Below are 13,871 nucleotides of genomic sequence, written 5' to 3' on the forward strand. Positions count from 1 at the left end.
AGGAAAAGAAAGATATAATCAAAGATAACCCATGATTCATTTGTCTTAAGCCTAGGTAGTTAACAGTGGACAAATATCAATAGGCCTGTGGTCATACCCCAATAAGCATAATAGAATCTATGATTCTATTTGGTTACACAGATAATCAGGGCATTCTTTTAGGTGATGGAGAGTCTAGGTATGAGCCCTGGGGCTCTTCCATCCGGGGGGCCAGGTTTTCCTGTTGGTATGTCATTTCCATAGATACTGGGCATGTAGCTCAAAGTCCACAGTCCAGCCCAAGATGGAGTCCTGCTTTCAAGATGGAGCCTGTCCTGTCTGTTTCCTCCTTCATTCCCTGCTCTTGATGCTCTTATCTCATAGTATGAGCATCATTCACAGGGATATATTGCACCCTGACTCTCCGACCTCCAATTTGGGAGAACGACATCAACCTTTGGGTTATGAAGTTCATAATACATTGTAAAATAAAGGGTCCACAAAGCAGAACTATCAAGGCAACTATAACAATGGTAAACATAGTTTTCCACCAATCACCCTTCACTTAAGTTAGGACCAAAGTCCAAAAAGGAAGATTATCATCAGACATAACTTTTACCTGACCTTTCATGTCATCTAGGGTGATTGATATATAGCCAGATAAATCAGGAATATATACACAACATTCAGCTTTAATTATAGCACAGGTCCCTCTTTGTTCTGAAACTACGGTCAGTCTCAAGATGATACCAGCAAGTCCTTGTAGCAGCAGTTGATTGTAGAGCTTCCTCTCTTTCTTCTTTAAGATGATCTTGGCTTCATGGGGATCAGTGGGGTCCTGTTGTATAGTCCGCTCGGCGTCCTCCGGGTCTGCGTGGTGTGCCCTCTTCACCCTCACGTGGTGGATCCAGGGAGTGACACCTCAACTTTAACTGCAGAAGGGCTGGTGAGAACAACAGTATACAGACCCTTCCCATGTGGGGCCAAGGAGGCATTTTTCCAGTCCTTGACCACACCTGATCCCCGGGCACAAATTCTTGAGTCTGTCCCCCAGTGGGGAATGGCACCCTTTCTTGTACAACCTTAGTTACCTGATTTATTACCTTCCCCAGTTGTTCCATCTGCTGTGAAATCTCATCTCCCCTTACCTGAGGCGAATTTGTTGACACCTATTTTATTATGGGAGGGGGCCTCCCGTACACAGTTTTGTACGGAGAGGAGCCATGGGACTATGGGGTCATCCTGAGTCTGAGCAGAGCTGTCGGAAGCAAGTCCACCAGGAACAGCCAGTCTCCATGATCCACTTGGAGAGTCTCTTTAAGTGTCCGGTTAGTTCATTTCACCATCTCAGAACTCTGGACATATATGCAGTGTGCAGTTTCCATTTGATGTTTAAAGTGTTGTTTACTTGTTGTATTAAATCAGCAATGAGAGCCGGGCCATTGTCTGATCCAATGCTAGTAGGAAATCCAAATCTGGGAACTATCTCCCTAAGCAGGCACTGAACTGCTTCTGATGTTCTTTCAGTCCAGGTAGGAAAAGCTTATACCCATTTCGAGAACAACAGTATATGGACCCAAGAGTATCTGGACCCTATGTACATACCATGACCAGCAGGTAACAGTAGTGTCGGTGAGGTTTCGTTTCAGTGAAGTCCATTCCCTGGTGTTCAAAGGCCAGCGTGCCTTTCAGCTGAATACCCAGAGGTTTTTGTCTGTGCCGATAGGCAGCATTAACCTGTGAGCAGGCAGCATGGCCTAGGTGGTCACTTGGTGTGTTTGGCTTACCAGAGTGTGTGCCAGCTCCTCCAGTACCAATAATTTGCCACTGGGCAATTCCCACCATCCCTTTTTAGTCTTGATGGCCCCTTCCACTTTGGCTAACCTGACAGCCGTTGTCCTTGTTTTATCCGGCTGGTGCCATCAGTATAGACCCAACTAGGGTCTGGACCCTTGTGTCCTTCTTTAAAACAAACCCCAGATACCTTACCTCCTCCTTGCAGGTCTGTGCCTTCTTTGACACTCAGTAACCTGCTTCCATCAGCAGCTGGAGCAGTGCTTTTGTCCCTTCCCAGCATTTTCCCTTGGTCTCGGCAGCCAGCAGCAGGTCATCCACATGTTGTAGGAGCCAACATCCATACTCTTTCGGATGGAATGAGTCGGTCAGAAGCCACGGCTTCCCCAAAGATGGCTGGGGAGTTCTTAAACCCTTGTGGGGGAGTCCAAGTGAGCTGTTGCTTGGTGCCCCCGACTGGATCTTCCCATTCAAAGGCAAAGATGGGCTGTGACGCTGGGGCGAGGCGTACGCAGAAGGCATCCTTGAGACCTAGGCGAGTATAAACCTTAGTCCTTGGCGGGAAGAGGCTAAAAGGCATAGGGGTTTGGAACAGTGGGGTGTAAAGTCACAGTAGCCTGGTTGACTAGCCTGAGATCTTGTACAGGCCTAGAGTCCTGTCCTTCCTTTTTGTCTGGCAGGATCGGCGTATTCCAAGCCGACTGGCACTCTACTAGAATGCCCACTTGTTTTAATCTATTGATGTGTGGCAGTATACTGGCCCAAGCCTGTATTGGTAGTGGGTACTGGTGCTTTCTAACCGGGATGGTGCCTGGTTTGAGTTCTATTATCACTGAGGGTTGATGTTTAGCCACCCTGGGGGAAGAGGAGGTTGTCTTCCGCCCAGACCTCAGGGAATAATTGAGTTAGCTCTCTATCATGCTCTTCTGGCCCACCCGGTTCTTCTTTTGGAGGCTCAGGCAACCTCCGCTCATCTTGAGGGTGTCTTGAGAGAGAGAGCAAATAAGTCATAGTGCCCATCCGGAAGGTGAGCCTCTCCTCAGGGGAGAAAGTCACTTGTGCTCCTAGTTTGGAGAGCAAGTCTCTTCCCAACAGGGGTACTGGGCACTCAGGAATGTAGAGAAATTCAGGAATCACTTGGTGCCCCCCCCATCTGACATTTTCTGGGCTGGCAAAATGATTTAATCATGTCTTCTCCTGATACCCCAGTTACAGCGGTAGTCTTTTTGGACAGTAGTGCCACAGGCTTTATTACTGACAGTTCTGCTCTTGTATCCACCATGAAGTCAATGTTTTGGTCCCCCAATTTTAAGGTTACCATGGGCTCTCGGGGACCTGATATCTCTGAGCCCCGGCAGCCCTATTTAATTTCCAAGCCAGCAAGCCCCACAACTGTGGGAGCTTCCTCTTCCTTCCTTGCCTTAGGGTATTTATTCTTCCAGTGGCCAAAAGCTTGGCACCGGGCACATTGGTTTGGCTGTAATGGGGCCTGGGGCCTCTGTTGGGACTGGTTGAAGGACTGTCCTGTCCTGGGGCAGAGGAGGTTTTCCAGAGGACCCGAGATAGACTTTCCCAGAGCAGCAGCTAGCATTGCAAATCTCTTGTCTGTTCTCTTTCCTTCCCTTCGGCTCTCTGGCAGAGCGCAGTCTCTGCTTAATTCCAACGTCTCCCTCCCCTTCCTGTCAGTACTCACTGGGAGAAGCAGGTATAGCTTGGGTGGTTGGGCAGGAGCTGGATCCTGAAAGTGTTGGCCAGAGGCTTCTGTCACCAGGATTGGAGCCCCCCGAGGTGGCGGCTCTACGACCTCCAGGAGAGCTGGCGGAGGAGCAGCGGCTGCTGCAGGAACTTCACCTGGCCCTGGATCGGGCATTAAGGTGGCCTCCAGTCCTGGTGGAGCACTGGGCCGGTGGGCACGTCATCATCTAGTATGGGGGAGGGGCAGGTCATCCTTGTCCAATCCTGCCAGATTCCAGAGGGAGAAAAGGGATCAGCGTGTCTTCACCTGCCGGTCAGCAGAGCCAAACCAGAACACGATGTGATCCAAGACTGTTTCTCCCTTAAAGTCCGTTCTGCCTTGGTGGGCTTGATCAGGTGCGGATGAAAACATAGATGGGTTAAATATCCCATGTCGTCTCCAGAAATGCCAATTCATACTCACTTATGTATCCCTCTCCTTCTAGCCTGACAATTCCGAGGGGGTCAAGAATGTCACAGCAGATGGGACACCTCCTGGGGAAGGGCAGAATATGAGCATACAAGGACCAGTTTCCTATCCTAACAATCCCCTGGTGATCGCTGGTAATAATTTTCCCTGAGAAGGCGTAGGCGCATCTCCTAAATGACCTTGGCAAATTCCCTTCCTAAGCCCTAGCATGCTCTACCAAGTCGACCTGTGTACCAAGCAATCGCCACCTGCCTATTCTAGGCTCCCGTGGGTCTATGCCCCTTCTAGTGTCTCCCAGGTGGGTGATCAGGCCCCCTCTTCCACCCTGCCAGGTGGGTTCAAGGTCTGGGCATTGAGAAGCAGAATCCTTCCAGAAGGGCGAGGCGTCTTCCCCCCTCTAGAAGATTCAAGCTGCAAAGCCTGAGTAGTCCCAAGTGGGACTTGTCTCCTCAAAGTGAGGACTTTCCCAGCCAGTGCACCAAATGTTGTAGCCACGCGTTCTGGGAAACAAACTCACTCAGAAGGACAATGCAGACAGTGGAGTGTGGTTTATTACACCAGCGGGCCCAAGGCAGAGTCTCCTCTTAGCCAAGGACCTCGACAAGTTTTTCTGAAAACTTTATATACCCTAAGTGTATGCACCCAAACCCACCTCCCCAAATTCCCTGAAACTAGTCTGAACAAAGGAAAAGAAAGATACAGTCAAAGTTAACCCATGATTCATAAGCCTTAAGCCTAGGTAGTTAACAGTGGACAATTATCAATAGGCCTGTGGTCATACCCCAATAAGCATAATAGAATTTATGATTCTATTTGGTTACACAGATAATTGCTAAGTCACTTCAGTCGTGTCTGACTCTGTGTGACCCCGTAGACGGCAGCCCACCAGGCTCCCCCATCCCTGGGATCCTCCAGGCAAGAACACTGGAGTGGGTTGCCATTTCCTTCTCCAATGCATGAAAGCGAAGTGAAAGTGAAGTCACTCAGTTGTGTCCAACTTAGCAACCCCATGGACTGCAGCCTACCAGGCGCCTCCGTCCATGGGATTTTCCAGGCAAGAGTTCTGGAGTGAGTTGCCATTGCCTTCTCCGACACAGATAATTAGGGTATTCTTTTAGGCAACAGAGAGTCTAGGTATTAGCCCTGGGGCTCTTCCATCCAGGGGGCCTGGTTTTCCTGTTGGTATGTCGTTTCCATAGATACTGGGCATATAGCTCAAAGTCCACTGTCCCGCCCAAGATGGAGTCCTGCTTTCAAGATGGAGCCTGTTTTGTCTATTTCTTCCTTCACTTCCAGTTAAGTGGCCAACTCTTATCTTAAAGCAGTATAATATCAAAATGTACCCATATTAGTAAGTATATCTCATAGTCACTTTAAATGATTGGAAAGGATTTAACTTTTGAGATATACCATACTTCATTTAGCAACTCTGCTAATGAACATTATTTCCAGCCTTTCCCTTTTAAAATGGATATTTTCTGATTTGTGCGTTTTTAAAAATCTATTATGGACACAAACTCTTTTCCATTATAGATGATGTAAATTACCTTTGAAATGAGTCTCCTTTTCACCATCCTGGTTTAAGCTCTTACCCCTTGTCAGCTGGGCTCCAGCCATAATCTTCTCACTGACCTCCCAGCCTGCACTCTGGCCTCTCTCCTCTCTTCAGCCCTGTCTCTATAGACAGAGTGGCAAAGTGCAATTCTCGCCGTGTAACTGCTTACTCCGTTTTTAAAACAGGTTCTCATTAGGAAAAGGATGCAACTCTTTGTCAGGTTCCCTCCCTTTGTCTGCAGCCTAATCTGATGCTGTGCTTCCACTCGCCCACTCTCTCTGCATCCACACCTGCTGCCTCTCGGGTCCTTGTGAAAGCCATTGTTGCTCCTGTCACAAGCCAGTCTCCATAATGAGGACAGGCCTTATATCACCACATATCTTTTCTTTGCAGCTCTTTTCACATTCAATTTTTAATTTACTTATTGGGTTTCATTAATGTTGGCCTCCTGCACCAGGCAGCAAGCTCCATAAAGATAGGAATTGAGTCTGCTTTTGCTGATCACAGTATCTCCAAGTCTGTGCACATGATAAGTATTGATATTTTAAGTAAATAAACAAGCAAAGTACATTTTCTACTATGTATTTGACTTTAAATTGTGTTAATGGTATGTAAATTTTTGATTTACCGAATCTTAAAAATGCGTGCAAATCTTTTCTTCTATGATTTCTGCCTTTTTAAGAGCTATGCTTAAAAGTCCCCCCATTCCAAGAATATAGAAATATTGACCTATTTCTTTTTTACTGCTTTCATACTTCTGTTGTTCACATTAAAATCTTAAATCTACCTGCAGTTTATTTTTATTAACAGCATATGGTATTATTTAGGAAAATAACTAAATAGCCATTCTCCTAACCCTTTTCCACCCGTTCCTTCCAGATCTGTAGTGATTCATTGTTTGCGCATTAAATCCTTTTGCATGTTAAGTTATGTAAATAATGTCCATCCCTACACCTGTTTTATTTGCCACTGTTTTCATTATTACAGCTTTATGCTATGTTTTAGTATCAGAAAGTCATGTTTTCTAAGAAAATGTTTTTAATAAACAGTATATTTTTACTTAACTGGTTTTAATGTTTTAAATAATAATACATAAAATATAATGTAATAACCCTTTCAAGTTATACAGTTTGAATTCAGGTTACTAGACAGAGAACTGTTACGTAGAGCAACACAAATCCATTAGCCCCTGCGCCCTGAGTTTCTGAGTCAGTAGATCTGGGGTGGGGCCCACGTATTTGCATCTCTAGCAAGCTTCCTGATGGTGCTGCGGCTGCTGGTCTGGGGACCACAGTTTGAGAACCTCTGCCTTAGGGAAATGATTGCAGTAAAGAGTATGGTGAACATGAGTGGTCCCAATGTCTGCATTCACTCCCATGTCCTCTCAGACTTGGGATGAGCCTGCCCCCTGCGCTGCGTGTGAGCATCTCCCGACAGCATCTCTGGCCCTGCTCCTGTCTCGAATTCAAAGCCGAGCCAGGAAGCATTGCCCTCATTTCAGTGACCCCAAAGGTGCTCAGCCTAACAGCACAGCTGCCCTCCAGGTTGTGGGAGTCAGCTTTGGTCTGTTATGAGCAGGAACTGGAGAAAGGGAAGGACCCCTGCCTTCCTTTGCTGTAGCTTCTCATGGTTTTCCATATGTTTGAGGGGAATGGAGCAGAGAACTCCCCCTTGGCTTTCCTCATTCCCACTTCCTTGGCTACTTAATGACTCAGTGGTCCACACAAAAGGAGAGTTAATTGCTAACACCTGCTCCCAGACCAATCGCCACCTTCTTGACAGAGATTTTGTTTCTACCCATTCCATCCAGGGTAAGCATATTTAAGGAAATAAAGATAGTCTGACTCGTGTAACTATACATATACTGTATCTCTGTGGAGAAAACGACCTCACTTCTTCCTTCATAAGGGGATGGACATTCTTTGCAGGAAATAGAATAGCCTTAGAGGTGCTATTTGCTATGGGCTTGTTCTTCTTTGTTATTCAGACAGTAGTACATGATTATATTTTACATGAGATGTGTGATTTTAGGAAAACATTTGTTTTCCCTGTTTTGGGTTACTCATATTCCCCACACTTACTTGTATGTTCTATATCAAGGTCACACAAGAGTTAGGTTAACAGTTGTCTGCATTTCTGAGAGGGATATACTTTCTGGATAATTCTGCTTTTCATTTTCCCCTTCGTGGTATCTAAAATGTGCCATTCGAAGACCTCTTCTGTCACAGAGAAGATGAGAGGACCCTTTCTGGCATTCATTCCCTAATTCAGTGAACACTGAACAAGCCTATGTGTGGGGCCATGGGAACACAAAAGACACATCTCCTATCATCAAGGCCTCAGTCTTTTCTGATGAAGGCAGAAACGTTAGTAAACAGTTACAATAAATACTGCACTGGAGCAAATCAGAGAATGCCTAGGGATGAAGGCCAGGGCCGTGTCCTCAGTGGGGTGGGGAGCCTGTCAAGGCACAACTCCCAGAAGACATCACCTTTAAATGAATCATTGGTGGAGGGAGATTTATCTATGGGTACTTATTTATTTCCATTATTAACTGTTATTATTACCATTGCTTCATTTTTATTTACTTTTGGAATAGCAGTGCATTCACATTTCTGACAATTCCCTAACTATAACAGGGATATAGACATGCTGTCCAACAGAAATACGTAATTTAAAAGTTTTCTAGTATTCTCATTTTTAAAAAGTAAAACAAGGCAAGCTGTATAATACCACACTTTATTTAAACTGGCAAATATAAAATTATCATTCCAACATCTAATCAACAAAAAACATATTAATAAGATATTTCACATTCTTTTTCCATACCAAGTCTTCACATTGATGCAAAGTATATTTATGTATAACAGATCACAGGTTGGAAAAGCCACATCACAAGTGCTCGGTAACCACATGTGACTAAGTGCCGACACAGGCATAAGTCTTGACCCCATTTCTGCCCTGAAGCTACTGAGTTCCTCTCCCTAGAAGCAGATATTGTGGGTAGCCTCAGCTGTGTTCTTCCATAGATAACTGATATATATGCAAGCAGTTATAAACACATATACACAAAGAATTGGATAGTAATCACACTGTAGTGTATCCCACTTTTTCCACTGAATACATCTTGGAGATGTTTCATATCATTATATAGGAAGTAAGCTCAGTCTTCATCTTAACTGCTGCAGAGTATCCTATTTTATGGATGTCACAAATTATTCATTTGGTTCTTATCAGTGGGCATGTAGGTGGTTTCTGGTATTTGGTGCTTATTTGAGCTGAGTTTTCAAAGAGGTAGAGTGCAACAAGAGCCAACCCACTGAGGCTGGGGGAATGATAGTCTAGAGAAAGGGACCAACATGGAGCACAAGGACACATGGTATTTAGGGATAATTTCTTGTGGTTCAAGATGTCTGGACAGTGGAGTGGGTGAACAGAAAAAGAGGAGGAAGAGGAGGCTGCAAGGGCAGGAAGAGATCAGATTGTATACAGCCTTGCAAGTGTCATGTTAAGGAGTTTGGACTTCATCCATAATGGGAAGTAATCAAAAGGTTTTAAGAAACAGAGAAGAATTAATAGATGACTGAATTAATAAATGGGGGCGGGAGGGACAAATCTTCCATATGAATGAATTCTGATTAATAGATGTAGATGGGTAACAGAAAATAGACTGTTAGAGAACTACATTAATAATTGCTGCAGGCGAGATCTACCAATGAATATTCAAATTAGTGGATAAAACTTTTCGAAACAGAATATTTGTATAGCCTCAAAGTATCTCCCCCCAAATATGTATTAATTATTGTGATGGATATCTGAATATTCTTTGACACTCCCTCTTCAGGAAGTGGAGTGTAAGTCCACTGGACTTGCTCACCCATTTCTAATGAATAGGATATGGAAAAAGAAAACTATCAGTAGTAATTTTACACTGGACAAACCTGGCAGACATCGCCTCAACCAAGTGATCAAGGTCAGCATCACCAGTAATGTTGGTATAGGGTGCCCCTGAAAAATGAGATGAGAATGGCACTTCACCTCTGTGGCGTCCCTCCCCAAAAGCCATAACCAGAGGCTAATTATGAGAAAACATCAGATAAACTCAAACTGAGAGGCATTCTATAAAATCTTTAATCAGTACTCTTCATAAGGGTCGAGGTCATTAAAAAACAAAGACTGAGAAACTGTCATACACGGGAAAAGACTAGAGATATGTTGGCTAAATGCAATGTGGGGCCCTGGGACAGTAGAAGGACATTGGGGGGAAACTGGAGAAATAGAAAGTCTTTATTTTAGTTACTATCATTACATCAGTGTTACTGTCTTACTTTTCATAAAGGCACCATAGCTATTTTTAAGATGTTAATATTAGAAGGAACTGGGGGAAGATAAACCATGATACTCTGTATTATCTTTGCAAATGTTCTGTAAACGTAAAATTATTTCAAAATAAGTTCTAAAAACGAATCAGGGAGTGTCGTGATTAGATTCACATTTTAGGAGCATCTCAGTGGTTGCAGTGAGGAATAAGGTTGGAAAGGGAAAGACCAGAGTAGGGAAGTTACAAGGTCTTGCTACAAAAAGTCAGGAAGGGGTAGTAGAGGCCCACCCAGATAGGGGCAGAGGCAGCAGGAATCGGAGGCCATGGGCAGACTGGAGATAGCTCTAGAAGGTAACTGTATCACGCCTGGTGAGGGTTTGGTAAGGAAATAAGACAACTCAAGATGACACCTACCTCTCCAGCTCGAGGAGTTAGATAGACAGTATCATTCACTGTGGTGGAGAAAACAGGAAGAAGAACAGTTTTCAGGGAAACTTTAGTTCAATTTTAGACCTGTTGAGTTTGAAGTACATTTGACAGGTCCATGTGTCCATCAACAGATGAATGGATAAACAACATGTGGTATGTCTACACAATGGAATGTTATGCAACCTTAAAAAGGCATGACATTCTGACTCATGCTGCAACAACCTTGAAAATATTATGCTAAGTGAAATAAGCCAGATACAAAAGGACAAATATTATAAGATTCCACTTAGTTGAGGAACATCAAGCAGGCCAGTTCCTAAAGACAGAAAACTGAATCAAGGTTTTCAGAGGTTAAAAGGAAGGAGAACTGAGGAGTTATTATTTAATGAATACAGAGTTTCTGGATGATGAAAAAGTTCTGGATAGTGGTGATGGTGTTACAACATTGTGACCATACAAAAATGCCTCTGAATTATACACTTAAAAATTATTAAAGTGGTAAAAGTTTATGCTATGTATTTTTACCACAATATTAAAAAAAAATAGAAGGCCATCATTAATGCTGCAAAGAAGTCAAAATGAGCTAAGTTCTGAAAAATTATCCTTTATATTATTCTGTGACTCAGAGGCCATTGGTGACATCTCCAGAGCCCCTGTGGTAGAGAAGAAGTGTTAAAAACCAGATTCCAATGGGTTGAAGGGTGATTGAGAAGTGTGTGGACAAATATGGCCAAATCTGGCTTGCTACCTATTTCCATAAACAAAGTTTTATTGCAACACAGCTCTGTTCACCCCTTCATGTATGTATTGCCTTTGGTTGTTTTTGTACTTCCCCAGCTAGGTTGAGTGAGCTTCCCAGGTGGCTCAGTGGTAAAGAATATGCCTGCCAGTGCAGGAGACTTGGGTTCGATCCCTGGATCAGGAAGATCCACTGGAGAAGGAAATAGCAACCCACTTAGTATTCTTGCCTGGAAAATCCTGTGGACAGAGAAGCCTGGTGAGGCTTCAAGTCCACAGGGTTACAAAAGAATCAGATACAACTTTCTGACTAAACAACAACAAGCAAAGTAGCTGTCGCAGAAACCATATGGCCTGCAAATCAAAAGTATTTACTCTCTGGACCTTTACAGAGAGTTTCCCAACCCTTGGACTAGACAAAACCCCTGTCTTTCAAGTAGTTTGGTTTTCTTAGACAATTCCTGCCTTTGCAGTGAGGTTATTGGGTAGACAGCAGTGCCCTTTCGGTTACCTAAGAGAACAGACCAAATGTTGAACAATAATAATGATGAATAAGAAGGAGAAAGAAGAGGAAGTATGGGGAAGAGAAGAAATTCATTCTTTCCTTTCTCTTCACCATTACCTTCTGTCTCTTACAACCCTGGAAAAAAGGACTGAAAGTCCCTCCACCCAACCCCCCAAAAATACTCCCCACTAGTAAATTCTCACAATGACTGGTGATAATAAATGTTCTGAAATGGCCACAAACTGCAGTCTGGTTTAAAGTTTCCTTATTAACACAGGAAAATGCCCACAACCTGAGGCTTTTCAAGTGTTTATTAATTTACTTTCTGGGACTGAGTGCCAATATTTATCAGATCAAAGAGAGAGCCTCTGTCTTTAGCATTTACTGAGTATCAGGAATGATGCCAAGTTTTGAACCTAGATGACCTCATTGATAATCATCAGAACCAGCATATGGCCTTTCCCCATTTGACCAGTGGAGCAGCTGGGGCTCACTGGGGTTCCATACTCAGCCACAGACTCACAGCAAATTAGTAGCAGAATGAGGGTTTGACTTGACTTCCCCCTGATTCTAGGGACCCAGGTTGTTTCCACTGCACCATGCAGTCATCCCGTCCTCCACTTCATGATGGTTTAGGGGCATCTTGTGCCCATTCTGAGCAGAATCTAATATTTGGTGGGTTCTCGACCTATTTTAAGTCACGAGTCTGCCTTTTCACGCTGAGTTGGCTTATGATGTCTCAAGCGGACTGTAGGCTTTAGCATGACCTACTTCCCAACCTGTTCCTGTGCTCCTTCTTCCCAGAAGCCCCACTTTGATGGCCAACGTGATTCTGCCCAGAGGTATTTCTCTAAAACCATCTTGCTTTCGTGCACTGTGCCAGTGTCATATAATACCTGGGCTTCACTTGTGCCCACCTTACCGTTTATTTTTACATTGCCTACAGTAATTCTTCACGCTCGTGGTTAGGGACAGAGACCCAGTAACGCAGCAAGAGGGTATTATAGTGACTTCCTCGGTTCCCATCTGTTCACATCCACATGTTAAGCGTGTAAACACATAGCACTGTGTGACTTCTTTTCTCTTTAAGGTTTTCCTTGATAGCACAACCCTTGACTGCCTAGATTTCTGCAGCCGTCAAATCAGAACCAAAAGGGAATCAAGAGGTCAGCCAACCCTTGACTGTACCACTGAGACCACCAACCGAGGACCAGAGAGGGCTGGCAACTTATCCAGGCACACACAGCTTATCAGCAGCAGGACTGGGAAGGCCTCTGGTCTCCCAGCTTCCAGCCTAGAGCTTATCCTGCTGCTGATCGCTACCTCCTGCCTGCCTCAGTTGATGAAGCAGGGGCCCGTCCCCCTGCCTGTGGACTGCTTACCTTGGAGCCCTTTTCATGAATGAGACCAGATGCAGAACTCCACATTGATCATTTCTGTCCCTCCCCTTTCTGCCTTCTGTTAAAGGCAGCCCCCCAGCTCCCAGCTGGCTCCTGTCCCCTCCCCCAGCCGGGAGAAGTTATTACATGAAGAGATCAGCTTACCAGTTTTCTTCAGAGCAGAGGCTGAGCTGGGAGCTCCGGGCAGTACATGAGGGAGAGCGGAGGGAACCAGTGCGGTGCCTAGCGGAACTCCAGGGCTGGAATCCTGAGACACAAGTGCATCTGCTAGCTGTTAGCACTTGGCAGAAGGAGTTCTCCTCTAGGGTAGTTCTAACTTTGGGTAATAATGTTTGTCAGCTACCTGATATTAACATTGCTCCACGTTCAAACAGCAGTGTTAGCAAGACCTGGGGGAGAGGTAAGCCAAATAAAATATCTTGTCAGAAGTTGTATTTTTGTCAGCATTATATTTCCTCTTCTATCTACCAAGAGGGATCAGGGAAGGGGTTTTTATGGTGTGCAAAGAGTAATGCTTTATTTTGCTGTTTCAGGCTTGCCTTGCCTTTTCTTATAGAAAGATTTCTTTGCTTCTTAAAAAATCTTGTAATTTCTGAAACCTTTTTCTGGTACAGTGGCCACACCAGGGGATTGGCATGGCCTTGGTGACAGATACCTGGAGCATGTACACTTCTAATTCTGCTGTTGCTGGAAAAAAAAAAAAAAATGTACTTGTCAGATTCCAGTAGGGACTGTTACCTGTTGAGAATATTTCTCCAGTATTGCTTATGCATGTTAGAGGAATTGCTTTTCTTTGCTGCTTTGCATTACGTTTTCATCCTTTTTAGCTTTGATGTGCTTGGGTGGGGGTGGGGAAGTCTGTGCTTAACTTAGTGTCATAGGTTTGAAGAAGGATAGTGGTGTATAACAGGTCTTGGAGCGTCCCAGATCTACCATAGACAGGAGGCATGTTTAAGACCCATGAGGATGATTTATTCTTATTGACT

General features: G+C 44.4%; 1 protein-coding gene across 4 annotated transcripts in view; it reads left to right on the plus strand.

Moving 5' to 3' along the window:
• Positions 1-13,871, plus strand: part of THSD4 (thrombospondin type 1 domain containing 4) — a 694,305-nt gene that overhangs the window by 444,964 nt on the left and 235,470 nt on the right. The window contains exon 1 of one of the 4 annotated variants that reach the window (XM_012180873.5): positions 13,041-13,285. The exons of the other annotated variants lie outside the window; for them this stretch is intronic. Coding sequence (XP_012036263.1) covers positions 13,214-13,285 — 72 coding nt within the window. The 5' untranslated portion in view covers positions 13,041-13,213. Of the gene's footprint in view, positions 1-13,040; positions 13,286-13,871 lie in introns of those variants that run through there. 4 annotated transcript variants of the gene reach the window in all.

The sequence above is a fragment of the Ovis aries genome, chromosome 7 (genome assembly GCF_016772045.2).
Source record: "Ovis aries strain OAR_USU_Benz2616 breed Rambouillet chromosome 7, ARS-UI_Ramb_v3.0, whole genome shotgun sequence".
Lineage (NCBI taxonomy): Eukaryota > Metazoa > Chordata > Mammalia > Artiodactyla > Bovidae > Ovis > Ovis aries.